This window comes from Bos indicus, chromosome X (assembly GCF_029378745.1).
Source record: "Bos indicus isolate NIAB-ARS_2022 breed Sahiwal x Tharparkar chromosome X, NIAB-ARS_B.indTharparkar_mat_pri_1.0, whole genome shotgun sequence".
NCBI classification, from domain to species: Eukaryota; Metazoa; Chordata; class Mammalia; order Artiodactyla; family Bovidae; genus Bos; species Bos indicus.
This window is the reverse complement of record NC_091789.1, coordinates 99357939-99384675: the sequence shown is the minus strand read 5'-3', so window position 1 is coordinate 99384675 and position 26737 is coordinate 99357939. Positions and strand designations below refer to the sequence as shown.

At 38.8% G+C, this 26737-nt stretch overlaps 1 protein-coding gene across 7 annotated transcripts in view; it reads left to right on the top strand.

Annotated features, from left to right (window-relative positions):
• FAM120C (family with sequence similarity 120 member C) overlaps nt 1–26737 on the top strand; it is a 145453-nt gene that overhangs the window by 96938 nt on the left and 21778 nt on the right. For 4 of the 7 annotated variants that reach the window (XR_011565190.1, XR_011565191.1, XR_011565192.1 and 1 more), the window contains exons 11-16: nt 5751–5865; nt 7783–7992; nt 11402–11600; nt 16781–16919; nt 17306–17363; nt 20897–22814. Coding sequence is in view for 3 of the 7 variants with exons in the window: in XM_070783792.1 (XP_070639893.1) it covers nt 5751–5865; nt 7783–7992; nt 11402–11600; nt 16781–16919; nt 17306–17363; nt 20897–21148 (973 nt within the window). In the remaining 4 variants the exon portion in view is untranslated. Of the gene's footprint in view, nt 1–5750; nt 5866–7782; nt 7993–11401; nt 11601–16780; nt 16920–17305; nt 17364–18795; nt 18839–20896; nt 25754–26737 lie in introns of those variants that run through there. The other 3 variants (XM_070783794.1, XM_070783792.1, XM_070783793.1) reach the window with 3 other exon arrangements.

The window sequence follows — 26737 nt, the reverse complement described above, 5'->3', positions numbered from 1 at the left end:
TTTGTTAGCCAAGTAATGTCTCTGCTTTTCAATATGCTATCTAGGTTGGTCATAACTTTCCTTCCAAGGAGTAAGCGTCTTTTAATTTCATGGCTGCAGTCACCATCTGCAGTAATTTTGGAGCCCAAAAAAATAAAGTCAGACACTGTTTCCACTGTTTCCCCATCTATTTCCCATGAAGTGATGGGACCAGATGCCATGATCTTCATCTTCTGAATGTTGAGCTTTAAGCCAGCATTTTCACTTTCCTCTTTCATTTTCATCAAGAGGTTCTTTAGTTCCTCTTAACTTTCTGCCATAAGGGTGGTGTCATCTGCATATCTGAGGTTATTGATATTTCTCCCGGCAATCTTGATTCCAGCTTGTGTTTCTTCCAGTCCAGCGTTTCTCATGATGTACTCTGCGTAGAAGTTAAATAAGCAGGGTGACAACATACAGCCTTGATGTACTCCTTTTCCTATTTGGAACCAGTCTGTTGTTCCATGTCCAGTTCTAACTGTTGCTTCCTGACCTGCATATAGGTTTCTCAAGAGGCAGGTCATGTGGTCTGGTATTCCCATCTCTTTCAGAATTTTCCAAAGTTTATTGTGATGCACACAGTCAAAGCCTTTGGCATAATCAATAAAGCAGAAATAGATGTTTTTCTGGAACTCTTTTGCTTTTTCAATGATCCAGCAGATGTTGGCAATTTGATCTCTGGTTCCTCTGCCTTTTCTAAAACCAGCTTGAACATCTGGAAGTTCACGGTTCACATACTGCTGCAGCCTGGCTTGCAGAATTTTGAGCATTACTTTACTAGTGTGTGAGATAAGTGCAATTGTGCAGTAGTTTGAGCATTCTTTGGCATTGCCTTTCTTTGGGATTGGAATGAAAACTGACCTTTTCCAGTCCTATGGCCACTGCTGAGTTTTCCAAACTTGCTGGCATATTGAGTGTAGCACTTTCACAGCATCATCTTTCAGGATTTGAAATAGCTCAACTGGAATTCCATCATCTCCACTAGCTTTGTTCATAGTGATGCTTTCTGAGGCCCACTTGACATACCAGGATATCTGGCTCTAGGTGAGTGATCACACCATCGTGATTATCTGGGTCGTGAAAATCTTTTTTGTACAGTTTTTCTTCTGGGTATTCTTGCCATCTCTTCTTAATATCTTCTGCTTCTGTTAGGTCCATACCATTTTTGTCCTTTATGGAGCCCATCTTTGCATGAAATGTTCACTTGGTGTCTCTAATTTTCTTGAAGTAATCTCTAGTCTTTCCCATTCTGTTGTTGGGTGGCTATAATTAAAAAGGCTGACAACAAGTGTTGGTGAGGATGTGCAGAAATTGGAACACTGCTGGTAAGAACATAAAATGAAGACACATATTCACACAGAAACATGTTCTTGAATATTCATATAGCATTACTCATAATACCCAAGAAGTAGAAATAACTCAGATGTCCATCAACTGATGAATGGGTGAACAAAATGTAGTATAGTCATACAATAGAATATTATTCAGTTATAAAAAGGAATTAACTGTTGATTTATGCTATAACGTGGATGAACCTTGAAAAACAGTAGGCTAAATAAAATTCACCAGTTACAATATGGCATATATTGTTCTGTTTATATGAAATGTTCAGAATAAGCAAATCTGTAGATATGGGATTACCAGGGGTCTGAGGGAGGGGCAAATGTAGAGTGAATGCTAATGGATATGAAGTTTCTTTTGAGGGTGATTTAAATGTAGTGGTGACGGTTACATAGCCCTGTGGATTAACAAAAATCAGTGACTTATACACTATTAATACATGAGTTGTATAATAATTTTATCTCAATAGAGCTGTAAAGTAGAAAGGAAAATGAAATAGATCCCCAGATAACCAAAGATTAAGAGAATTAGTGCTGTCAACTTGCCATATAAGAATTATTAAAAGATGTCCTTCACATTGAAAGGAAATGACACCAAATGAATAAATGAATAATAAGCACCTGTAGTGGTAGTTACATTGCTAAGTCACTTCAGTCATGTCCAACTCCGTGCAACCCCATGGACGGCAGCCCACCAGGCTCCCCCATCCCCAGGATTCTCCAGGCAAGAACACTGGAGTGGGTTGCCATTTCCTTCTCCAATGCATGAAAGTGAAAAGTGAAAGTGAAGTCTCTGAGTCAGGTCCGACTCTTCGCAACCCCAGGGACTGCAGCCTACCAGGATCCTCCATCCATGGGATTTTCCAGGCAAGAGTACTGGAGTGGGGTGCCATTGCCTTCTCCGGGTAGTTACATAGGTATATGTAAAAAGTGGTATAAATATATTTTTTCTCATTTGTTCACTTAACCTATTTAAAAGACAACTGCATAAGTCAATAATTATAAAATTGTGCGTTGGTTTTAGAATAATAGCATAATACACACCACAATAATAACATAGTGGAGGGAGGAAAGGAGAGAACTGTATTGGAGTAACGTTTCTTCTACTGGAATTACTTAGTACTAATTTGATGTGGTGTGTCAGTTAAGATGTATTTTGTAATCTACACAGCAACCATTATGAAAATAACTAAAATATAGTAAAAAAAATAAAATAATTAAAATGCTATACTGGAGAGTATTTAATGCAGTAGAAGACAATAAAAGAAAAAACAAAAAAGCAAAAAAGGTATGAAACGTATAAATCTAAACTTATCAACAACTATATCAAATGTAACTGGACTAAACATTCCTATCAAAAGGCAGAGATTGTGAGATTCGATACAAAGCATGAGCTATCTACAGGAGATATACTTTGGATTCAAAGACACAAATAGGTTAAAAGACAAAGAATAGAAGAAAATATACCATGCAAGCAATAACCACATGAGAGATAATAGCTGTACTAATATCAGACAAAATAGACTCTAAGACAAGTAATGTTACAATAGACAAATAAGAAAATTTTATAGTAACAAAAGGGTCAATTCATCAGGAAAGTATAATAATTATAAACATATATTCCTAACAACAATATCCCTAAATACATGAAGCAAAAACTGGTAGAATTTAAGAATGAAATAGACACTTCAACAATGATAGTTGAAGGCTTCAATGCCCTACTCTCAATAATGGCTAGAACACCTAGACAAAAAGAAAAAATATGGAAGATTCACAAAACATCATCAACCAACTTGACGTGACCTGATAAAAATGATGAATATAGATCCTTCACACTATACACAAAAATGGATCATAGACTAAAATGTGATAGTTAAAACTATCTAACTTACAGGAGAAATTTTTCATGATTTTGAGTTAGGCGAAGATTTCTTAGATACAACAGCCAAAGCAAAATCAACCTAAAAAAATAGATTTCATCCAAATACAAAATTTGTACACTTCAAAAGGCACCATTACAAAACAGAAAAGAAAAGCCACAGACTAGAGAAAATATTTACAAATCATATATCTGATAAAGGACTTGTATCAGAATATATATAATAAACTCTTAAAACTTATAAGAAAACAGACAACTCAGTCTAAAAATGAATAAAAGATGTAAATAGACATTTCACCAGAGACAATATAGGGTTGTAATATAAGCACATGAAAAGATTCTCATCTTCAGTAATCACTGAGGAAATGTAAACCATACTGAAACATCACTTCACTCAGCTGAAATGATTATAATAATTTTTAAAAAATGACAATGACAAATGTAGGCCTGGCTGCAGAGAATTGGGATCCCCTCATACACTGATGTAAATTTAAAATGGTATAGCTACTTTGGACATTAGTTTGGTATTTTCTTAACAGGTTAAACATAAATATATAAATAGTCAGTTGTATCCAACTCTTGTGACCCCATCGACTATAGCCCATCAGGCTCGTCTGGCCATGGGATTCTCCAGGCAAGAGTACTAGAGTGGGTTGCCATTCCCTTCTCCAGGGAATCTTCCCAACCCAGAGATCGAACCTGGATTACCTGCATTGGCAGACAGATTCTTGACTGTCTGAGCCACCAAGAAAGCCCATTCAAGTAATCATATGACTCATTTATTTCACTCCTAGGTATCTGTTGAAAAAAATAGGTCCACACAGACTTGCACATGAATGTTCAAAGAAATATTATTCATAATAATCAAGAAGTAGGAACAACTCAAATATCTGTTAACTGGGAAGTGGATGTGATATGTCCATCAATAAAATATTAATCAGTAAAATAAAACTACTAATACATGCCAGAGCACTGAACCAACCTCAGAATCACTCTGCTTCATGCCAATGAAAATAATCAAAGAAGGAACGTTCATGGACTTACCATTGTAAAGCTGTCAATTGTTAGATTGATCTGTAGATTTAACACAATTCCTGTGGGCTTAATGCAAGGTTTTTTATGAATGAAGACAAACTTATTCTAAAGTTTATGTGTAAATTTATATAGGCCCTTACAATAGCTAAAACAATCTTGCAAAAAAGAAGTATAGGAATCACTCTACCTAATATTGTAGCCAAAATAATCAAGACTGGAGTTATTTGCAAAGGGATAAGCACATAGGTCAATGGAACAAAATTAAGAACCTAGAAATAGAACAACACAGGTATACTCAAAAGTGTAAAAACAATTCAATGGAGAAGGGATAGCCTTTCAACAAATGGTGCTGGAACAATCGGACATCCATAGGCCAAAGAAACAAACACTTCAATCTGAACCTCACACATTATACAAAAATTAACTCAACCCTGTCTAAAGAAGGCATCCTAGGAACTTGTTTAGAAAACTGGGAATTTTTGAAGAAAGCATTAACCATTCTGTCTCTAAACTGCTGTTCTAATCTACAGATCACAAACTTGAATTGTCACATTTCCTGCTTCCAGCCAACCCTGTTTGCTTCAGACTGGCGCCCCCATAATCGTAATTGGCTAGAGCCAATTCCTTAATACATATCTTGTTACTCCTGTTTGTCCTGAATTCAGTGGTTTCTGTGTACTGGCAGACTCCTTGGTTTGTCTCGAGGCTGAAGTCAAGGGGAAATTCTCTCAGCACCAAGAACCTCTCTGTTCAGTCCTGAATGGATTTTCCCTCCAATTGCAGGGCTTGTGCCTATACTTGTGCCACTAAATGTATAAAGGTATATAGTTATACCACCTCCAGATTCTCATTGTTGAATATATTGTGCAGTGTTAAATACATTGCACCCTTAAAGCCATGTGTCCATTTTAAAAATCTGAACGAAGGGCCAGCATGTTCTTGAGGTAAATTTAATAAAATAAAAATGATCAGCACTTCTAGAAGTCTATCTTGAATGAATAATCAGAAATACAGATGAGATTTAAATATGTGAATATCTTTATAGTAGTTTTATAATAAAAGAAAATGAATAGTATGTTTCTAATATTATAGGAATATTTATATAAATTGATAAAACACATGAGGAACGTGAAGTCATTTACAATCATGTTTTTGACAACTATTTAATGAATGAAAGGTTCTTACAATGCTGAATGAAAAAAGCAAGATAGAATATTCTATATGTAGTATGAAAAAGAGAAAAAACTGAGATTTGAGGTGCTAGGAAGAAAGAAGCCATAAACTTAACAGCAGTTATACGTGAATGGTGCCTGTCTCCTCTACCATCTAGATGAAGTAACCAAAGGCAGAGATTCTTTTACTTTATTTTAGAACCTAGCTAGCATCTGGGCCATGGTAGGTTACACTTAGCTTATTAAGTTTTTGTGAAATGAATAAATGAGCTTTTGTCACTTAACAATGATGCTTTTATCTTCTAGATACATGGTTCAATGGCCTGGCGGCCGAATCCTGCATCGCCATGAGCTAGACACCTTCCTGGCACAGGCAGTTTCTACTCAACTTTATGAACCAGATCAACTTCAAGAACTCAAGGTGATTTGAACTATCCTCATTTAAATTATTTTATGAGCTCATAGCTCTATTTTAGGTCTTTTTTTCCCTGCAGCTGGGGAGAAGAGCAAGTTCTTCAGGTAAATGTTTGGTTTACTTTAGCCAAATATTTATGTCTATTAATAAACCCAACACTGCTTACATACTGATGGGTGAGAATGGGTAGAAAAAATGGTATTGTGTAAGACTGGTAAGTTGTGGCCCATAGATCACAGTAAGGTTTCCAACTCTTTCAAAAGATGCTACAGGGGACTTATCCTGGTGTTCTGTTTGTCTTTGAGTAAATATGTACCCTCTCTCCCTGGTGGCTCAGTGGTAAAGAATTCACCTGCAGTGCAGGAGGTGCAGGGGACATAGGTTCAATCCTTGGGATGGGAAGTTCGTCTGGAGGAGGAAATGGCAACCCACTCCATTATTCTTGCCTGGAGAATTCCATGGACAGAGGAGTCCATGGGCTACAGTCCATCAGGTCACAAAGAGACCGACACAACTGAGCACGTACACGATCCAATACTTGATTTACAATATTACATTAGGTTCAGGTGTTAGCACAGTGATTTGGTATTTTTTGAAGATTATATTCCATTGTAGACTATTATAAGTTAATGGATATAATTCCCTGTGCTACCCTCCTTTTAAAAAATAATACTGAGTGTTAGAGGGAAGTCTAGACAAGCAAGAGGAAGCAAGTAAATCCAACATAATAACTGAAGGCAGTAGAATATAGTAGGTTAGAGAGTAGGCTCTGAAGCCAGGCTGCCTTGGCTTTGAATCTTAGCTCATTAGGTTGCTTAACCTCTGTAGTTTCAGTTTCCTTACTTATAGTATTATGAGAATATTAAATAAAATAATCTATGCAAAACACTTACAAGAGTGGGTAGCATGTTCTAAGTATACAGTACTCAATTAGGTATTAATGCAGGACACTCCTCTTGTGACTTAAGTAGCCATGGTCCTTTGAGACCCTAGTATAAACTAGAAGAAAATCAAGTCTAGTAAGACTTAAAAATCTTGATGTGAGATCAACTAAGGAAAAGATGAAAACAGTCTTAGACAAACAGTGTTGGTTCCTTTCTACAGTAAATGTGATATTGCTTGGTACTAGAGCAGGTACTGACAACTCCACACCACACCTAGGAGGGGACCTGCATGTACTATCCCTTTTCCTATTAAAGCTATCTAACATGTCAACTTGAGATAACCACTGTGTGTACATTTTTATGGTTTCTTCCAGCCTTTTGTCATGCATTTTCTACATGGTTGATATATTATGTATGTAATTATATATTATATTTTTAAACTTAGCATAGAACATAGTTTCTATGTCTGAAAATTTTATAGTAAATATTTTATCATATGGATGTATCATTTAATTATTCTTTTTTTGGCCATTTGGTTTCCAGATTTCACTTACTATATGTAATAATTAACATCTTTATGTATTAGAGCCTTATTCACATCTTAACTTCCTTAGAATAGATTCCTAAAAGTAGAATTTCTGAATCAACAAATGTGACCATTTTAAGGTTCTTGATGCATATTGCTTAATTTTAGTATACATTGCTCATTAGTTTTATTTGAGTGTGCCATTTATTTCACCATATCCTTGTCAGCATTGGACGTTCTTTTGGTCTTTTGTTCTAATTTTTTTCTTATTTGACAGGCAGAAAAATTGGTATCTCAAGTGGGTATCTTTTTAAGATTTGAAAGTTGGTTTTTTTTTTATAATGAGTATCTTCCAAACCATCTCAGGGAAGGAAATGGATAGAGGCTGCTTATGTACTCAAATGTCCATATTGAAAAGTAACATGTTCTTATTTAACTGAAACAGGAATAAGAGCAAATGTAACCAATAACAGCAGTTTCTTAATGGTAGTTTTTCCTCTATGGTGGTTTCAGATTGAGAAACTGGATGCTCGAGGGATCCAGCTTGCTGCTCTCTTCATGAGCGGAGTTGATACAGCCCTGTTTGCCAATGATGCCTGTGGCCAGCCAGTTCCTTGGGAACACTGCTGCCCCTGGATTTACTTCGATGGCAAGCTGTTCCAGAGCAAGCTAATTAAAGCAGGCCGAGAGAGAGTATCCCTAGTTGAGCTCTGCGATGGCCAGGTACCAGCATGTTGGGTAGCTACTGAGATCAACTGTGATGTGCTGTGAAAGTGAATGGCAGAAAAGGGTAAAGGAGCAGAGAGACTGGCGAAGGAGGTAGCAGAAGTGGGAGAATGTGTTTGACCTTAAACTAACTTGGTCAGTGATGCTCCCAAAGGCCCAGGGTCTATGTACATGTTACAAAATCATGTTGGCATAGTTTTGTAAGTTTTGGCCATAGCAATCAGAGCAGAAAAAGAAAAAAGGAATCCAAATTGGAAAAGAAGAAGTAAAATTCTCACTGTTTGCAGATGACATGATCCTCTACATAGAAAACCCTGAAGACTCCACCAGAAAATTACTGCTACTGCTGCTAAGTCACTTCAGTCATGTCCAAGCTAATCAATGAATATAGCAAAGTTGCAGGATATAAAATCAACACAGAGAAATCCCTTGCATTCCTATACACTAATAATGAGAAAATAGAGAAATTAAGGAGACAATTCCATTCACGATTGCAATGAAAAGAATAAAATACTTAGGAATATATCTACCTAAAGAAACAAAACACCTATATATAGAAACTATAAAACACTGGTGAAAGAAATCAAAGAGGACACTAATAGATGGAGAAATATACCGTGTTCATGGATCGGAAGAATCAATATAGTGAAAATGAGTATACTACCCAAAGCAATATATAGATTCAATGCAATCCCTATCAAGCTACCAACAGTATTTTTCACAGAACTAGAACAAATAATTTCACAATTTGCATGGAAATGCAAAAAACCTCAAATAGCCAAAGCAATCTTGAGAAAGAAGAATGGAACTGGAGGAATCAACCTGCCTGACTTCAGGCTCTACTGCAAAGCCACAGTCATCAAGACAGTATGGTACTGGCACAAAGACAGAAATATAGATCAGTGGAACAAAAAAGAAAGCCCAGAGATAAATCTATGCACCTATGGACACCTTATCTTTGACAAAGGAGGTAAGAATATACAATGGAGAAAAGACAGTCTCCTTAACAAGAGATGGGAAAACAAGGTGCTAGGAAAACTGGTCAACCACTTGTAAAAGAATGAAACTAGAACACTTTGTAACACCATACACAAAAATAAACTCAAAATGGATTAAAGATCTAAACGTAAGACCAAAAACTATAAAATTCCTAGAGGAGAACATAGGCAAAACACTCTCCGACATAAATCACAGCAGGATCCTCTATGACCCACCTCCCAGAATATTGGAAATAGAAGCAAAAATAAACAAATGGGACCTAATTCAAATTAAAAGCTTCTGCACAACAAAGGAAACTCTAAGCAAGGTGAAAAGACAGCCTTCAGAATGGGAGAAAATAGCAAATGAAGCAACTGACAAAAAATTAATCTCAAAAATATACAAGCAACTCTTACAGCTCAATTCCAGAAAAATAAATGACCCAATCAAAAAATGGGCCAAAGACCTAAATAGACATTTCTCCAAAGAAGACATACAGATGGCTAACAAACACATGAAAAGATGCTCAACATCACTCATTATCAGAGAAATGCAAATCAAAACCACAATGAGGTACCATTTCACGCCAGTCAGAATGGCTGCTATCCAAAACTCTACAAGCAATAAATGCTGGAGGGGGTTGGAGAAAAGGGAACCCTCTTAAACTGTTGGTGGGAATGCAAACTAGTACAGCCACTATGGAGAACAGTGTGGAGATTCCTTAAAAAACTGGAAATAGAACTGCCATACGACCCAGCAATCCCATTGCTGGGCATACACACCGAGGAAACCAGAATTGAAAGAGACATGTGTACCCCAATGTTCATCGCAGCACTGTTTGTAATAGCCAGGACATGGAAGCAACCTAGATGTCCATCAGCAGACGAATGGATAAGAAAGCAGTGGTACATATACACGATGGAGTATTACTCAGCCATTAAAAAGAATACATTTGAATCAGTTCTAATGAGGTGGATGAAACTGGAGCCAATTATACAGAGTGAAGTAAGCCAGAAAGAAAAACACCAATACAGTATAGTAATGCATATATATGGAATTTAGAAAGATGGTCACGATAACCCTGTATGCGAGACAGCAAAAGAGACACAGATGTATAGAACAGTCTTTTGGACTCTGTGGGAGAGGGCGAGGGTGGGATGATTTGGGAGAATGGCACTGAAACATGTATATTATCATATATGAAACGAATCACCAATCCAGGTTCGATGCATGATACAGGATGCTCGGGGCTGGTGCGCTGGGATGACCCAGAGGGATGGTATGGGGAGGGAAGTAGGAGGAGGGTTCAGGATGGGAACACGTGTACACCCGTGGCGGATTCATGTTGATGTATGGCAAAACCAATACAATATTGTAAAGTAATTAGCCTCCAATTAAAATAAATAAATTTATATTAAAAAAAAACAAAATCATGTTGGGAAGAGTTTGTTTTTTTTTTTTATAATGGGGCTTCAAGTTTTCATATTCCTTTTTTTTTGCCCTGAGTTATTTTTTCCCCATGAAATGAATGCTCAGATATATTATATGCCTTTCCCCTCATTCTTAGAATTTCATTTCACTTATTTACAAAAATTAAGTCATTTTTTCAAATGATATTTTTTGTAAAGGAACTATTTTATAAATAGAAGAGGGTATTAAAATAGCTCACAGAGTAAAAGCAGGGGATATTTTTTGCAATAAAGCCTTGGGAAAGATGAAAGAAGGCAAGGGAAAGGAGCCCTTACTTTCTTCTTTGTCCATTTTTGGGAAATATGCTGAGAGAGAAGAGGCTAGCAAACTACAGAAAGATTTTTTTAAATTTGAATTTTTATTCCACTAAAATTTTTTGAAACATGGCCACATTCATTCATTTACATATTGTCCATGACTGCTTTCATATTACAGTGGCAGAGTCAGGTAGTTGTGACAGAAACAGTATGGCCCTTTTCAGAACAAGCTTGCTGACCTCTTGATTAGAGGCATGGACTTCTCCTGGATAGAGGTCATGATCTCTGATCCTGAGTATGAGGGAGAAGGTTAAAAGGGTTTGTATGTGTCAAGTTTTGTTCTCTCTTTACATAATTCTATTACCTCCCCCTTAAAAAATAACCTAGCCTATTGCTGGCTGTGTGATCGGGCATTACTAAATACTCGTTGTATTTGTCTTTCTTGACCTAATCATGGTGCCTCATAAGCCCTTGGTCAGAACTAGTATGATGGTAGTTTGGCATCATGCAAAGAATGGGAGCTTTGTTGTCAGGCAGGCTTCCCTGAGTATGTTACCTTGAGCCATTTAACTCCAGGTCATGATTCCATTCATGGGAATAGACTTGTGAGTTTCTACATAGACCGCCCAATACTGTGCCTGAAACATAGGAGAAGTTTTAAAAATTGCAGCTGCTATTATTACTCTGTTCTTCATTTGAAGGCTGACCTGGCAACCAAAGTGGAGAAGATGAGACAGAGCATACTTGAAGGAGTCAACATGAACCATCCACCGCCTTCTCTGCTTCCATCACCTACCTTCGTGCCTCCCATGGTGCCCTCTCTCTACCCTGTTTCACTTTACCCCCGAGCCATGGGCCCAGTGCCACCTCCCCCTCAAGGAAGGAGCCGGGGGTTTGCAGGTCAGTACCTAAGAATAAGGTGTGTGTCAGTGTCAATCTATTTCATAATAACCCATCCAGTAATTATTGCCAGTTACAAAATCAGCAGTTTCGTGTATATCTTATCTCATTTACGGTCTGTGCTGTAGTGTGGTTTGAAGAGTAGCTTATTGAAATGGAGGGGTGTAGCCTGGAGAAGAAAGCCCACTGACTTCCCAGACTACTCTCCATGGAAGTTATTAGTCCCTAAGGTTTTGACTTATGAAGTAACTGATGTAGAAACCAAGAGTCACATTTTACTTTTGAGAACTGCAGTTCATGTGAACTGGGTCTTCATGGTTGCTGGTTAGCTCACTCATTCCCCATAGACAGGTGTACACAGGAACTTGCATAAAGAGCAGTGGGAAGTCAGTAAATGCCTAGTGTCAGCAAACAACCATAGCTTGATATGCCCATTTCCACTCTGAGAGTAGACCTAACACATTTCCAGAAGCATAGAGAGAAATAAGTCACAGTCTGTACCCTCTAGGGGGTTGCGTTTTAGTGAAGAAAGCAAATACATACATACACATGTGGATCCACATATAAATATACTGGGTTAGCCAAAAAGTTCCTTCATTTTTAAAGTTAAAAAACACAGTTTTCATTTTCACCATGAACTTCATTGAACAAGAATTCATCATTTTGTTCCATTACCTTCTGCCATTTTTCAGGCAACTTCATAATTGCATCTTCCCAAAACTTTTTTTTTTTTTGCAAAGAATAGTTCCAGGTGTCTTTGATAGTCTTCCAAAGAATTGAAATTTTTTCCATTAGGAGAATTTTGTAAAGACTAAAATAAGTGGAAATCTGAAGGTGCAGTGTCTGGTGAATACGGTGAATGAATCAGAACTTTGCAGCCAAGCTGTAACAGTTGTTGCCTGATCATCAAAAAACATATATCCTTGCACTATCCTGATGGAAGATTTTGCATTTTCTGTTGACTAATTCTGGATGCTTTTTATTGGGTGCTGCTTTCAGTTGATCTAATTGGGAGCAGTACTTGTTGGAATTAATTGTTTGGTTTCCCAGAAGGAGTTCATAATAGAAGACACCCTTCCAATCCCACCATATACACAACGTCACCTTCTTCAGATGAAGACTGAACTTTGATGTGGTTGGTGGTGGTTCATTTCACTTACTGCATGATCTCTTCCATTCCACATTATTGTCCAGTATCCACTTTTAATTATCCATCACAATGAAACGTTTTCATTACGTTTAAGTAGAGAATCATAAGCAGAATTATAGTCAAGAAGGTTTTCCCTTAACTTTTGTGGAAGCCCAACATCAAAGTGATGAACATAACCAAGCTGGTGCAAATGATTTTCAACATTTGATTTGAATATTTTGAGTATATCAGCTATCTCCCACATGGTGTAACATTGACTGTTCTCAATGTCTCAGTTTGATCCTAATCAACTTCAACTGGTCTACCTGACTCTGGAGCATTGTCCAGTGAGAAATCTCTAGTACAAAATTTCTCAAACCACTTCTGATGTGTTCGATCAGTCACAGCACCTTCTCCATACACTGCACAAAAATTTTTTTTTTTTTTTTTGCATTTCAGTTGCGTTTTTACCTTTCTTTTTTAAATAAATGCACCCTGATAACCACCTGACCTGCCTCTTGAGAAACCTATATGCAGGTCAGGAAGCAACAGTTAGAACTGGACATGGAACAACAGACTGGTTCCAAATAGGAAAGGAGTATGTCAAGGCTATATATTGTCACCCTGCTTATTTAACTTATATGCAGAGTACATCATGAGAAACGCTGGGCTGGAAGAAGCACAAGCTGGAATCAAGATTGCTGGGAAAAATATCAATAATCTCAGATATGCAGGTAACTGCGCCCCTATGGCAGAAAGTGAAGAAAAACTAAAAAGCCTCTTGAGGAAAGTGAAAGAGGAGAGTGAAAAATTTAGCTTAAAGCTCAACATTCAGAAAACGAAGATCATGGCATCCAGTCCCATCACTTCATGGGAAATACATGGGGAAACGGTGGAAACAGTGTCAGACTTTATTTTTTTGGGCTCCAAAATCACTGCAGATGGTGATTGCAGCCATGAAATTAAAAGATGCTTACTCCTTGGAAGGAAAGATATGACCAAACTAGACAACATATTAAAAAGCAGAGACATTACTTTGCCAGCAAAGGTCTGTCTAGTCAAGGGTATGGTTTTTCCAGTGGTCATGTATGGATGTGAGAGTTGGACTCTGAAGAAAGCTGAGCGCCGAAGAATTGAGGCTTTTGAACTGTGGTGTTGGAGAAGACTCTTGAGAGTCCCTTGGACTGCAAGGAGATCCAACCAGTCCATCCTAAAGGAGATTAGCCCTGAGTGTTCATTGGAAGAACTGATATTGAAGATGAAACTCCAATACTTTGGCCACCTGATGTGAAGAGCTGACTCACTGGAAAAGACCCTGATGCTGGGAAAGACTGCAATTCATGGGGTCGCAAAGAGTCAGACACGACTGAGTGACTGAACTGAACTGAACTGAAGCGCTACTAGAGCCATCTTACAAAAAAAAAAAAACCCTTTGACCAACACAGTATATATACACACATGTATGAATAAATTATGGTGTGGCTTAATGACAAACAAGCACTCTTGCTTAGGTAGGTCAGGTACTGATCCTGATAATTCAAACAACCTTTTTCCCTGGTGAAACAGTATTTTAATGGGGACATTTTAACATGAAATGTCAAGATTCTGTGATGGGGTGAGAGTGGTATGGTTGAAGTGTGTGCTGTGTATTGCTCATCACTTTAAAAATAGTAAAGCTTGGAAGTTGAAATTTGTCTTAAATTTAGGGTCACAAAATTCAACATGGATGTTTTAGTTCAAGGATGTGCCTAGGTGAGCAGTGTAAATGTCTGCTCAGTTCACTTAGGTCATGATTAGGTCTCACAAACCAGGGAGCCAACCCTTCATTCCATCCTTTGAAGATGTTTTTACAGATGCCTGCTCTCATTCTTTACATGCTGATTTTATTGTGTCTCAGAAGACAGCTTTAATTAAGGCCAAGTTCTCAGAAGGTCCTCACCATTGTCCCAGCTCCCAGTGATAAAACTTAGTCTCCAGTTACTGGTGGCTCATGAGGAGCCTCCTGCCTTCTTAAAGGCCACAATAGGATCCCCAAATGCAAGTCTTTCTTGCCCTCTTAGGATTGGCTAGTCACCTAGTTCCTTAGACTCCCATTTTTATATAAATGAGGGGCTCTTTGCTAACAACCTGCTAAGTGAGTGAAGAGTTATTAATATTTGGGTTTTTCCATAAAATAAAGTTAAAGGCTTACTAACATTCCCTATCTTATGAAAGCTTTCTTTTGTGCCAAATTTCAGACCTGAGCTGTGCTTGTGAGCTCGCACACAGAGTTGGAATTTCCTGTTTTAAGATGATATGCTATCTTGTCTTTAATTGCTTCTGGTTTTAAACTGTTACTGTTCTTACTTTGTAATCATAAATCACTGTTAGTTTGTTGTTGTTTAGTCACTAAGTTGTGTCAGCTCTTTGCGACCCCATAAATTGCAGCACACCAGGCTTCCCTGTCCTTCAGTGTCCCCCAGAGTTTGCTCAGACTCATGCCCATTGAGTCAGTGATGCCATCCAACCATCTCATTCTGTCTCCCCTTCTTCTGCCCTCAATCTTTCCCAGCATCAGGGTCTTTTCCAGTGAGTTGGCTGTTCGCATCAGGTGGCCAAAGTATTGGAGCTTCAGCATCAGTCTTTCCAATCAATATTCAGGACTGATGTCCTTTAGGATTGACTGGTTTGATCTCCTTGCTGTCCAAGAGACCCTCAAAAGTCTTCTCCAGCACAATTCGAAAGCATCAATTCTTCATTAAACTGTTAGTTTAATTTCATTATTTTTTGTTGTTTGGTTGTTTGACTAATCCTCCAGTGTGTAGTGACATGCATTTGAATCAAAAGTAGTTTTGGCCAGTTACATGAGGATGTATAAATTCATGTATCAGTTCAGTTCAGTTCAGTTGGTCAGTCGTGTACAACTCTTTGCCACCCCATGGACTGCAGCATGCCAGGCCTCTCTGTAAATCACCAACTCCCAGAGTTGGTGACTCAAACTCGTGTCCATTGAGTCGGTGATGCCATCCAACCGTCTCATCCTCTGTCATCCCCTTCTCCTCCTGCCCCCAATCCCTCCCAGCATCAGGGTCTTTTCCAATGAGTCAAATCTTCCATGAGGTGGCCAAAGTATCGGAGTTTCAGCTTTAGCATCATTCCTTCCAAAGAACACCCAGGGCTGATCTCCTAATTTAGAATGGACTGGTTGGATCTCCTTGCAATCCAAGGAACTCTCAAGAGTCTTCTCCAACACCACAGTTCAAAAGCATCAATTCTTCGGCACTCAGCTTTCTTTATAGTCCAGCTCTCACATCCATACATGACTACTGGAAAAACCATAGCTTTGACTAGACGGACCTTTGTTGTCAAAGCAACGTCTCTGCTTTTTAATATCCTGTCTAGGTTGGTCATAACTTTTCTCCCAAGGAGTAAGCATCTTTTAATTTCATGGTTGCAGTCACCATGTGCAGTGATTTTGGAGCCCAAATAAATAAAGTATGCCACTGTTTCCACTGTTTCTTTATCTATTTGCCATGAAGTGATGGGACCAGATGCCATGGTCTTAGTTTTCTGAATGCTGAGCTTTAAGCCAACTTTTTCACTCTCCTCTTTTACTTTCATCAAGAGGCTTTTTAGTTCTTCACTTTCTGCCATAAGGGTGGTGTCATCTGCATATCTGAGGTTATTGATATTTCTCCCGGAAATACATGAATACATGTGTACATGAAATAAATTCATTTCCTGCTTTAAAAGGTAGTTTGGGCCTATAATTTTCCAATAGCTAGATCTTAAGACCTCATTCTCTCTCCACAAATATTGAATGCCTACTGTGTATAGGTTCTGTAGTTGAAAAATGAATTAGGCCCACCCCACTTGCTAAGTGGATGTATGTAGATTTTCAACCCCTTCCTCTGAAATTTGCTTCCACCATGACCCTTTGTTGTTATCACAGTCTTTTTATCATAGAGAAATGGAAAAATACATAGAGTAGGTGGGCTGTGGATCTTTTATTCCACCTCTTATCCTACCTTGCACTTGCCATTCACTGCTGCCATTGTTCCTCTCTTTCTAGGACTCCATCCAATCCCACCCCAAGGAGGAAAACTGGAGATTGCTGGGATGGTTGTAGGCCAGTGGGCTGGCAGCAGATCCTCCAGGGGGCGAGGCTCCTTTGGCATGCAAGTGGTTTCTGTCGGTGGGCCAGGAAAGGGGTATGTATTTGAATAGGTTGGTATAAGCTTGTATCAATCGAGGTGCTCTTGGGAAAATGCCCAGCTATTGAACCCTTTTATTAACGTAAGAGGCATGAACTAACTTTGCATTTTTAAAGCCAGTTTTCAGTTGAGTTCAGTAAACATATAATAAATGCCCTGCCTTGAAACAGTCTTTCCCCTAGAGGGGGACTTGGGACACAGGACAATTCAGTATAACATAGAAGTGACAGATATAGGTTTACACTGGTAACACAGAGGAGAGGCATCTAACCTAAGAGGGTCAAACTTGCTAGTGGAGGTGAGTAGTTAATTAAGTGAAAATGGAGGTATGGGCTTTATGTGTTCCTCATGATCACTTTCCCCCCTCCCCTAACTTTCTCAAGGCATGGAAAAGAACAGACTGGTAGAGGAGCCAAAGGACACAAAAAAGGAAATAAACAAGTAAGTACCTTTTTGAGATGATCTACCTCTTCTGTTTTTTTGTTGTTGTTGTTGTTTGCAAGAGATCACATCAGGCATGGAAACCTGGGAGCTTTCGTAGCTTCTCCCAGCATTTGATTTCATCTGCCTACTCTCTAGCAGTCTTTTGAGGGTTAACCTGCCCAGGCTGTTCCCACAGGGCTGCAGAGTGTTATCCTTTTCCCTGAGTGAGGCCACAAAATAGAAACCTGGTACTGTGTCCTAAAGACCTGCACTTAGCAAAGCATTACTACATGAACCATAAGGAGGCCAAAGTGAAATTAACAGTGGGATTCCAACAGCACACCTCAGTTTCTGTGGTGCTACCAGAGATGCTTAGAAAATTGGACTTTTGCCTTTGCTGATGATGGGAGAGGAGGAGGCACTGCCATTCTGCTTATTCTTGATGGTTCAGAATGGTCTGAGACTCACTGGTCTTCAAATTCACTGGTCCCCCATCCCCCTGTAGAGATCCAAAATCTTGTACTGGCTTCAGACCGCTGGGCTCCTCATAGCATAGTAACTATCATGTCTTAAGTGCCTGCATTCTCCAAAGGCCTCTACTAGACATTTTACATGTGGTTTCTAATCCTCACAAAGGTCGTTGATGAGACCATACTGCAAGGCCATTTTATCATCAGTCCTCAATTCCAGCTCAGCTCTCATGTATATAGCCAGCACTCATTGCATCCATGTTACTCCCATTTTCTAATGTTTTCACAAGGAATACAAATTTGCTTTAATGTTATTTTGAGTCCAATATGAAACTACAGTGATAAGTCCCCTACACAACGTATTTTGTAATGTACTCCAAAGCCAGAAAGCAATGACTTTGGGTTTTTCCAAAGCTTCTCAGCTTTTTCCAGAAACTGCTCAGTAAGGGAAAAGGGATTGCACTGTGCAGGAACAGATCACTCGGGTTGTCTCCCATAAGGTAGTACCCTATAAGATAGCCCTTTCATAAGGTTGGAGAAGGGAATGGCAAACCAATCCAGTATTCTTGCCTGGAAAATCCCATGGACAGAGGAGCCTGGTGGGCTACAGTCCATAGGGTCACAAAGAGTCGAACATGACTGAGCACACATACACATACACATACACATACACAAGGTAGTACAGCCTTGATGAATTCACCATGATTCAGGGACTGATCAGTAGGCATACAGCCTAAAAAACTTGATATCTTTGGTGCAATCATAGTGGATCCATCTTTCAGTGGTTGGCTCACATTAACCAACATCACAGAAATAGCTTTGTGGATATGGCTAAAGGAGTGGGGGAGGGGACGAGAAGGGAGAAGGTGAAAGGTAAAGTACTAATTTACAGTGGAAAGAAATAATTATCACAATATATTGTATACTTTTTCCTAGTCACTCTTATAAATACATGTATTTATTATTCCCATTTTAAACAGGAGAAAACTGAGGCTCAGAAGAATGAAGCATCTTGACCATCAAGTTAGTATTAGAGTTGGCATTCTAGCTTGAGCTGACTGATTCCAAAGCCCTGTACTGTGCTAATTCTGATACAGTATAACAACTGTAATTGTTAGACAAGATTCATACCTAGGCCTGCCTGACTCTTATATGCATGCTCTTAACCATGTCTAATCAGAGCTTTCTTTCTCTAAGAGCAAGCTGCCAAGGAGGCCATGGTATCAGAAGTTTGCCCGAGGGTGTGGAATCAGAACAATAATATTAGCTACCAATTATTGAGTTCTTACAGCATGCCAGACGCCACCATGCTTTACATGGTGTGTGTCATTGAATCCTTATATGAACCTGTGATATAGATATTATTCTCTCTTATTTATGGATACCTAGTTTATGGATATTCTCTCTGGTTTATTTGATATCTAGTTAATATATACTATTCAGTTCAGTCACTCAGTCGTGTCAGACTCTGCAACCCCATGGACTGCAGCATGCCAGACTTCCTTGTGCATTACCAACTCCTGGAGCTTGCTCAAACTCATGTCCATCGAGTCAGTGATACCATCCAACCATCTCATCCTCTGTCATATACTATTATTCTCTTCTAGATGGGGAAACTAGGGGTGAAAAAGGAATGATAGATGATCTTAAATTCCTCTTAGCTAAGATTTCTGGGGGTACTATTACCTACTTTAGAGGTACCCTGGCCAAGGAAATCCTTACATTGACTTTGTTTGTAGCTAAGGCATCTTCCCATCTGAGATAATTGTTCCAGTTTATTAAATATTCCATTACAGTCCTATCTTCATGAGATTATTTCTAGGTCAGTGGAGTTTTGTGTATTCTCAAATTCTTCAGTCCTGTATTTATTATGTTTTTATTTCTTTGTTGACTCGCATGGCTAATTCCTTCCATTACTAGTTTCGTCTTATTTCCAGGTTCTTGAGAAGAACTTCACAGTAACCTCTATGTTGTATAGGTATTGGAGACAAATGATCTAGCATTGAATCTGGTAGTGCCACTTACCAGTTTTGTAACTTTGGGCAAGTTACTTACCCTCTCTGTGCCCTAGTTCCCTCATCTATAAAAATGAAAGAATTGGTATCTACTTCAGAATTATTCTGAGTGTTAAATGAGGTAATATAGTGAAGTATTTAACATAGAACCTGGTACATGGGAAGTGCTCAATAAATATTGGTAGTTATTATCTATAATGACCACATATTCAATGGGCATTAGATTTCCATTATGTATGGTGTCAGTGGAAAGAACATGTCTTTGGAATAAAACAGACTTGGATGCAAATCTGGGTATGCCAATGGCCTTGAGCAAGTCATTTTACTTTTTTGAGCCTCATTTGTCTTTCTTATCTGTGAAACCAACATCAGAATACCTGGCATGTCCAACCACTTAATAATCAGAAACTCCTATTATTCCTAATAATACTCATTGGGAGCCAGTACTGTACTTCAAGGTCATGCAGTTCATGGCATTAGCATTTCAGGAGCAGTTACCATTGCTGAAATTAAAACCAAGTGATTGTTTTTAGTTATGAAAGATACTGTGAAATATTGCACATAGATCTTATTTGTTTTCTTTTCCTTTCATTTACAAACCCAGCTGTCAGTATTGGATGGCTGCATGGAAGTTAAGAGAATAAACTTTAGAGACTGACTGACCTGGAGTGGAATCCTGGCCCCACTACTTTCTACTTGTATCTCCTTAAGCAAGTTACTTTAATCTTTTTGAGCCTCAGCTTCCTCATCTGTAAATGGGATGTCACAATATCTACCATTTAAGGTGCCTTTTGGCATTTGAAAAAATACATTGTAAAACTTGGTAAATAGTAGCTGGGCCATTATTGTGTTGTTGTCATTGCCATTAGATTCGAGTTAGATCCTTTTGTTGTCACCCTAAGTTCTCCAGACAGTGTCAGAGTGTACTAGGTGCTAACAAGCTTTGGGCTTTCTGGTGTTTTTTAAGAGCTGAAGCAGTTTCCACAGGCTAGCTTATAAACATGCTTGGGAAGGATCAGCTAGTTTTGGGATTACCATTCCTACTGACTATCTCTGTTTTTGACAGAGCTCTTCAGATGGAGTTTCTAAATCCCTGGAGCCTCAACAAGGTCGGTCTAGCTCACAGGTAGATGGAAACAGTGGCACATTGATCAAGGAAGAGAAGAATGATCATCTTCCATCTCCATCACAGTCTGCCTTATCCAGAGACAACAGTGTGTGTAATAACGGTAACCGGTACTTCCCTGGGAAGAATGGCGAGAAGAACCACTTACAAGAGCAAAAGCTAGGAACTGTGACACAACAGAAAGAGGAGTAACAAGCAAGAAGATGGCTTCAGCAGATCAGGAAGAGGGGAAAACCTATACTTCTCTGATTGTAGGCCTAAGTTAGAGGAGGACATGAAATGCTTATCCTAGTTTTGTTCAGGATTTTGATGAGGGTGTTCTTTGGTATCCATCTTTTCCCCTTCCCTGTCTTTTTCTGGGCTTCCAGACTCAGCAGTCTGTTTCTAGAGAAGCTCTGATCAAATATGAATGACAACAAGACTAGTTCCTATTCTCAAATTGAATATATAGTGCCAATATTGTCTTTACCTCCCCTGGGAGGCTATTAAGGCACAGACTATTGGGTATCATCACACAAGGACCTACAGAAAAGTCTAGCTTTGGTTTTCTGAGTCTTTATTATGATGTTCATTTACAAAACCCATGGGAAAGTGGATACAGCTACTTATGGCTTCCTAACGTGGTTTTTTCTTTATGAACTGGTAGGGCCTTCATATATAATCAGTATCCACATCCTTCTAACTCTTTTCCCCATTCACCTATGCCAGGGATTTGTACTACCGCCTCTAGCTCTGGCCTGACAATCAGATAGGTAGATGTTTTCAGGGAAGTGAGGTAGTATTGGTTATTTTTTTTATTCTTTTTTTAATTTTATACACTTAAAATAACTACCAATGGCCTTTGTACTGGGGGATTCAAGTGAGTCGAAAAAGTACTGGGCAGATTTTTCCTGCCTCTGAACTAAAGCATTATTTGTAAAATAGAAGATGTGGTGCAGTTCACCCACTCCCTGCAAGGGTGGGAATCAATGTAATTAAATGATGTTCTAAAGGGAACTCAAAAGACTGTGTGCGTGCGTGCGTGTGTGTGTGTGTGTGTCTGTGTTCGGATGTTTGGGTGGATGTATATATGAATGTGTGTATCTATATGCATACACATACCCTTTATATAAAGAGACAGATCTATTTATCTATATATATTTTATATATATATATATAAATATATGTGTATGTATGTATATATAAATATATATATGTTGTGTGTATGTGTATATATATATATATATATATATATATATGCACACACATACATACATGATGATGTCCCAGAAGATTTACTGAATTTCCCAGAAATGCTTCCACTGCTATGGAGTGGTGGGTTTCAGAAGACCACATTTTAAAAATCCTTACTAAGTCGTAGCCCATCACAATTACAAGAAGATGGGCTTCTCTAAGCAGACAAAAAGTACTTTCCAGAGATTGCCTGTTCAGAACAACAAACAGTTGGATTGTTACAAGCTTAATCTTGATCAGAGTCCTCACATCCCCTATGGTAAAAACAGGAGATTGGAGTAGGATTGGGAAGAGTTGGGCATTTTCTTATGAAGGAGCAGCCTGGTTGGGAGAGAGAAGGGGGGTGGAAGGTAATTACCAGGGCTTGCAGCCAGTTTGGGGAAATCTTATCTGAAACTCTAGCATCAAACTGGCCTTCGGCTAGAATTGATTGCCATGCATCCCTGAAGGACAGTGGGTAGGGAAGTGTGAGGAAATCGACAATTTGATTTTACATGCCTAGATTGTTTCATTTATTCATTGACATTTTGACTACTGGATCTTTTCATTTGCTTTGCAAGGAAGACTTCAGAGGACTCTGGCCTGGGCCAACAGGGATGTTCTATGAAAGGTTCCCGGCCCCCAGGTAAGATCAGAATCTGCCCAGGACAAAGAGTCTGTTACTCTTTGCCAGAAATACTCTTGAGACAACCTTGCACTTCCAGTTTCCCTCCTCAGCAGCCTAAGTATAAGGGATGGGAACATGACTTGCAACAGATTAGCATGTGTCTTCATTCAGGAATTGAGGCTTTTAGCCTCATACACCTCCTTTTGGGCTTTGTAATATTCTTGCCCAAGAAGTACCATTTCTACAGGAACACAACTGACTAGACTTCTAGCAGGGTCCTCTCTCTTTTTGAAAAACCTCATGCGCCTTAACCCAGAGCAGGTCCTTGGTGACATTTTTCCAGACAACCAGAAAGGTGTTTGCTTACTGCCCACTTACAGTAAGTGTATCATCATGAAAGATTAAAGATGTCTCAGACTGTTTTATCCTAGTCTGGCCCAGTTTAAGAGAACCCACAGTTTGCAGAGGTGGGGAGGTCTAGAATGCCTCTTCCCCTACCCAGACACTTCTTACATAAGCCAGAGCAGGATGACAAGAATGCATACCCAGGCAAATGTAACCAGTGATAAAGTGTACAAAAGCTTCCTCTATGGAATTGGCTCCCCTAGTTTTCCCCGCTCTTCTCCTAGCCTGCCCAGCCTTTCACAACATCTTGACGGTTAGGACTTCTGTTTCCAGCAAGAGAAGGATTTAATAGCGAACTTACATGACTTGGAAATTTCTTTCTGGAACCACAGAGGGAGGAATCCTTTGGAGCTCTAAAGGTAACCAGAATCACCGAGCTGTGTTAACTAGCTAGCTAGCTCTATTTTCTATTAGGAACTACTTGGAGTTATATGGAAAGGTATTTTCTTCAGCTGCTGTTTCTGTGAATCTTGAATCTATTTGATACGATCAAATGACAGTATTGTTAACTCTCACAGCATTAAGAAGATATATTATTTTGTAGGCATTCACTGTGAGAAGTAAAACAGCTATTTGACAGGGATGATTCCAGTTTGCCAAAAGGCTTGCTTTTCTCCCTTCCACACACCTCCACTTTCTCCTAGCCTGGCCCAGGATGAAACAAGTGACTCACTTCCAACTTTGATTTTTATTTAGATTCAGAATTTTGGGTTTGTAAGGTTACAAGAAAGAACTATAAAGGGCCATAGTCCTATATTTTATCTGCCAAGACATATAATTTAGAAGTCAGAAAGACTAAGGTTTATCACTGGAAGATTAAGTTTTTCTAGTTTCAAGATCAACTTTTTCTAATTTCTTTCAAATTAGGGAACTGAGTCTGCTCTTTGTTGTGAGTACCACTTGAAGAGACTGTCATCCTTCATTTAAGGTTCAATTTCTGACTATAATGTGGCCTTTCTTGAACAAAGTCATACATCATTTAGGAACCCCCAGGAATGACCCCTTTACTTTGTAAGGCCATAAGCAAAAGCACCCCGGATATATACAGCCACAGATCCTCAAGGACTTGCAGTTCTTGATTTCTGCTGGTGTATCTTGGGGTCAGCCTATAACTCCCACCCTTATTCAGTGGCCAGTCTAGTCTGGACCAGGCCTGATAAAACTTCTGCTCACTTGTACCATTTTCATTCTAAGCCAGTAGGACTTTGGGTAGATTTTAAAACCCAAGAAATGGCACTTGCTTTGGCTAGTGACATTTGATTTTTGTCTGCATCTTGATTTCCTGGCATCATTGGCCAAGTCACATTAACTTGTTTTAATCACTGAGAAAAACAGTCATGTAAGGCATTAGTGTGGTTAAGAAGGGGCTTGGGGAAAGAACGTTTATGTAGGGTAGAAAGAATGTGGAAGTAACTGCTTGGCTATAGAGATCCAGTCCACTGGAACCTTAGAAGGCTTCTGTAAGCATGTCAGTGCTACCCTTTCAGCCTTTAAGACTCCCCACCCCACATTGAAATGACAGTACAAGTAGACCACAGTTTAAGTAGTTAGTTAATTCTACTAAGGTTTAATCATTTTACTTGTTCAGTTCCTAATGCATATTTCCCAAATATGCTTGGGGTTTCAGGGGGTAAGTTCTCACTATTCCATTGTGTGTCACCCTATATTTTTCTCCCTCTTGTGACTTTGGCACCTTCTTTTATTTGACTTTCCATTTTCTTTTCCCTTAGCTTATTGCTATAGTCTGCTGGTGCAGGTAGAGCTCAGTGTACCTGTTCCCCTATTACTGCTAATTATCTTCAGGATTGTCAGAGGTTATTTTGCTGTTCTAAGAAAAGAACTTCATATTTTTTTTACAAAACATTTTTTCCAAGGTAAAAGCAAAATAAAATACCCCCTGTGCTAGGGTGCCCACTGCAGCTTTTGACATTGCCCTTGTACTTTTTTATAGATGCTCTCTTTGTCCGTGTTGGTAGTAACTGATGACTAGTGGATTTTCATGTAAATGAAACAAATTACATATTTCAGTTTTTATTAATTGTTCATAACCCCGCCAAAGCTGATGAATTCATTTTAGTTACTTCCCAGAAGATACTTCCTCATCCACCTTTTATTTTATTCTATTCTATTTCTAGAATAACATACTAGGTAAAGAAACTTTAACTACAAGGATTCATTGATTTTTAGTGCTCCCTGATAAATGATGTTATTGACAAAAGTAAAATCTTTCATTGTTTTTTCCTGTGTTAATCTCTCTTCTCCTGTGCTCTTGACAGTGTGTTTAGTGGATGGATAATATGTATTTCTCTTCCAAATTCCCTGCCTTTTTGGCCCAACTCACCACAAAAGCTCCATAGTTTATTAATGTAAGTTTGAATGGATGCTTCTTAGGGGAAACTGCAGGAGTTAAGGAAAGTGTTTCAGAAAGGAATGAAAATGTCTCAGGAGTTGTTCTGTGATGGAAATTGGTCTGGTGTTCTGTTAATGCTGATGGAAAGAAACTTACAGTGCTTAATAAAAGTCTATTCTTTCAGTTAAAAAATGTGAAATAATTTTGGGTGTGTGAAGTTTAATTTCTTTTCCCATTTCTGGACTTTTTTCTGTAAATGGAGGATATACTTGTCTCAATTTAAAAGTGTTACACAGAGACTTAGAAGCCTGTTTGTAGTTGAACATTAGGGCAAGGGAGCCAGTACAAGAATCATTAAAAGGAAAGGCATATTTTTTCATATAAATTTATTTATTTTAATTGGAGGTTAATTACTTTACAATATTGTATTGGTTTTGCCATACATCAACATGAATCTGCCACAGGTGTATACGTGTTCCCCATCCTGAACCCCCCTCCCACCTCCCTCACTGTACCATCCCTCTGGGTCATATTTAGCTTCCTGCTGAACTTCTTTATTTGGATGTTCTAAAGGCACCTTTGACTTCACATTTCCCAAACTAAACCTATCTTCTCTTCCAAAGCCTGCTTCTCTCCATGAGTGACACTACCTTCTACTCAATTGTCTATGCCACAAACCAACCTGGGAGTTATCCTTGATGCATGCCTTTCCCTCATTTCTCAAGTCCAGTTTATGACAAGATCTGTTGGTAACACTCAACCATCTTTCTTTTTCTCACATCTGTCTCTTTTATCTCCCCACTTGCTGTGGTTTAGTTCAGGCCTCCTTATGTCTCACCTGAATTGGTGTAGTTGCTCCTCTGCCTTATTCCTAACCAGGCAACTGTGAGCAAATTTTATGTCTATGTGTATGTACCTTTTTCCAGTGAAAGGGTGTGTACCTTCTTCTATTGCTTAAAGAAGTCTTAAGAAGTTAAGAACCACTGCTTTAATCCATCATGCTTATCAGCTTCCAGAGGAATCTGTCCTGACATGCTACATGCCGCTTCCATGGTGCCTTCATGATCTGGCAGCCTTATTTCCTGCCACCCCAACTTACTCTAGCTACACTAAAGCGCATCCTACACATTACACTGTTAATATCCATTTCTTCTCATTTGCTTATATCATTTCCTAGAATCCCTCT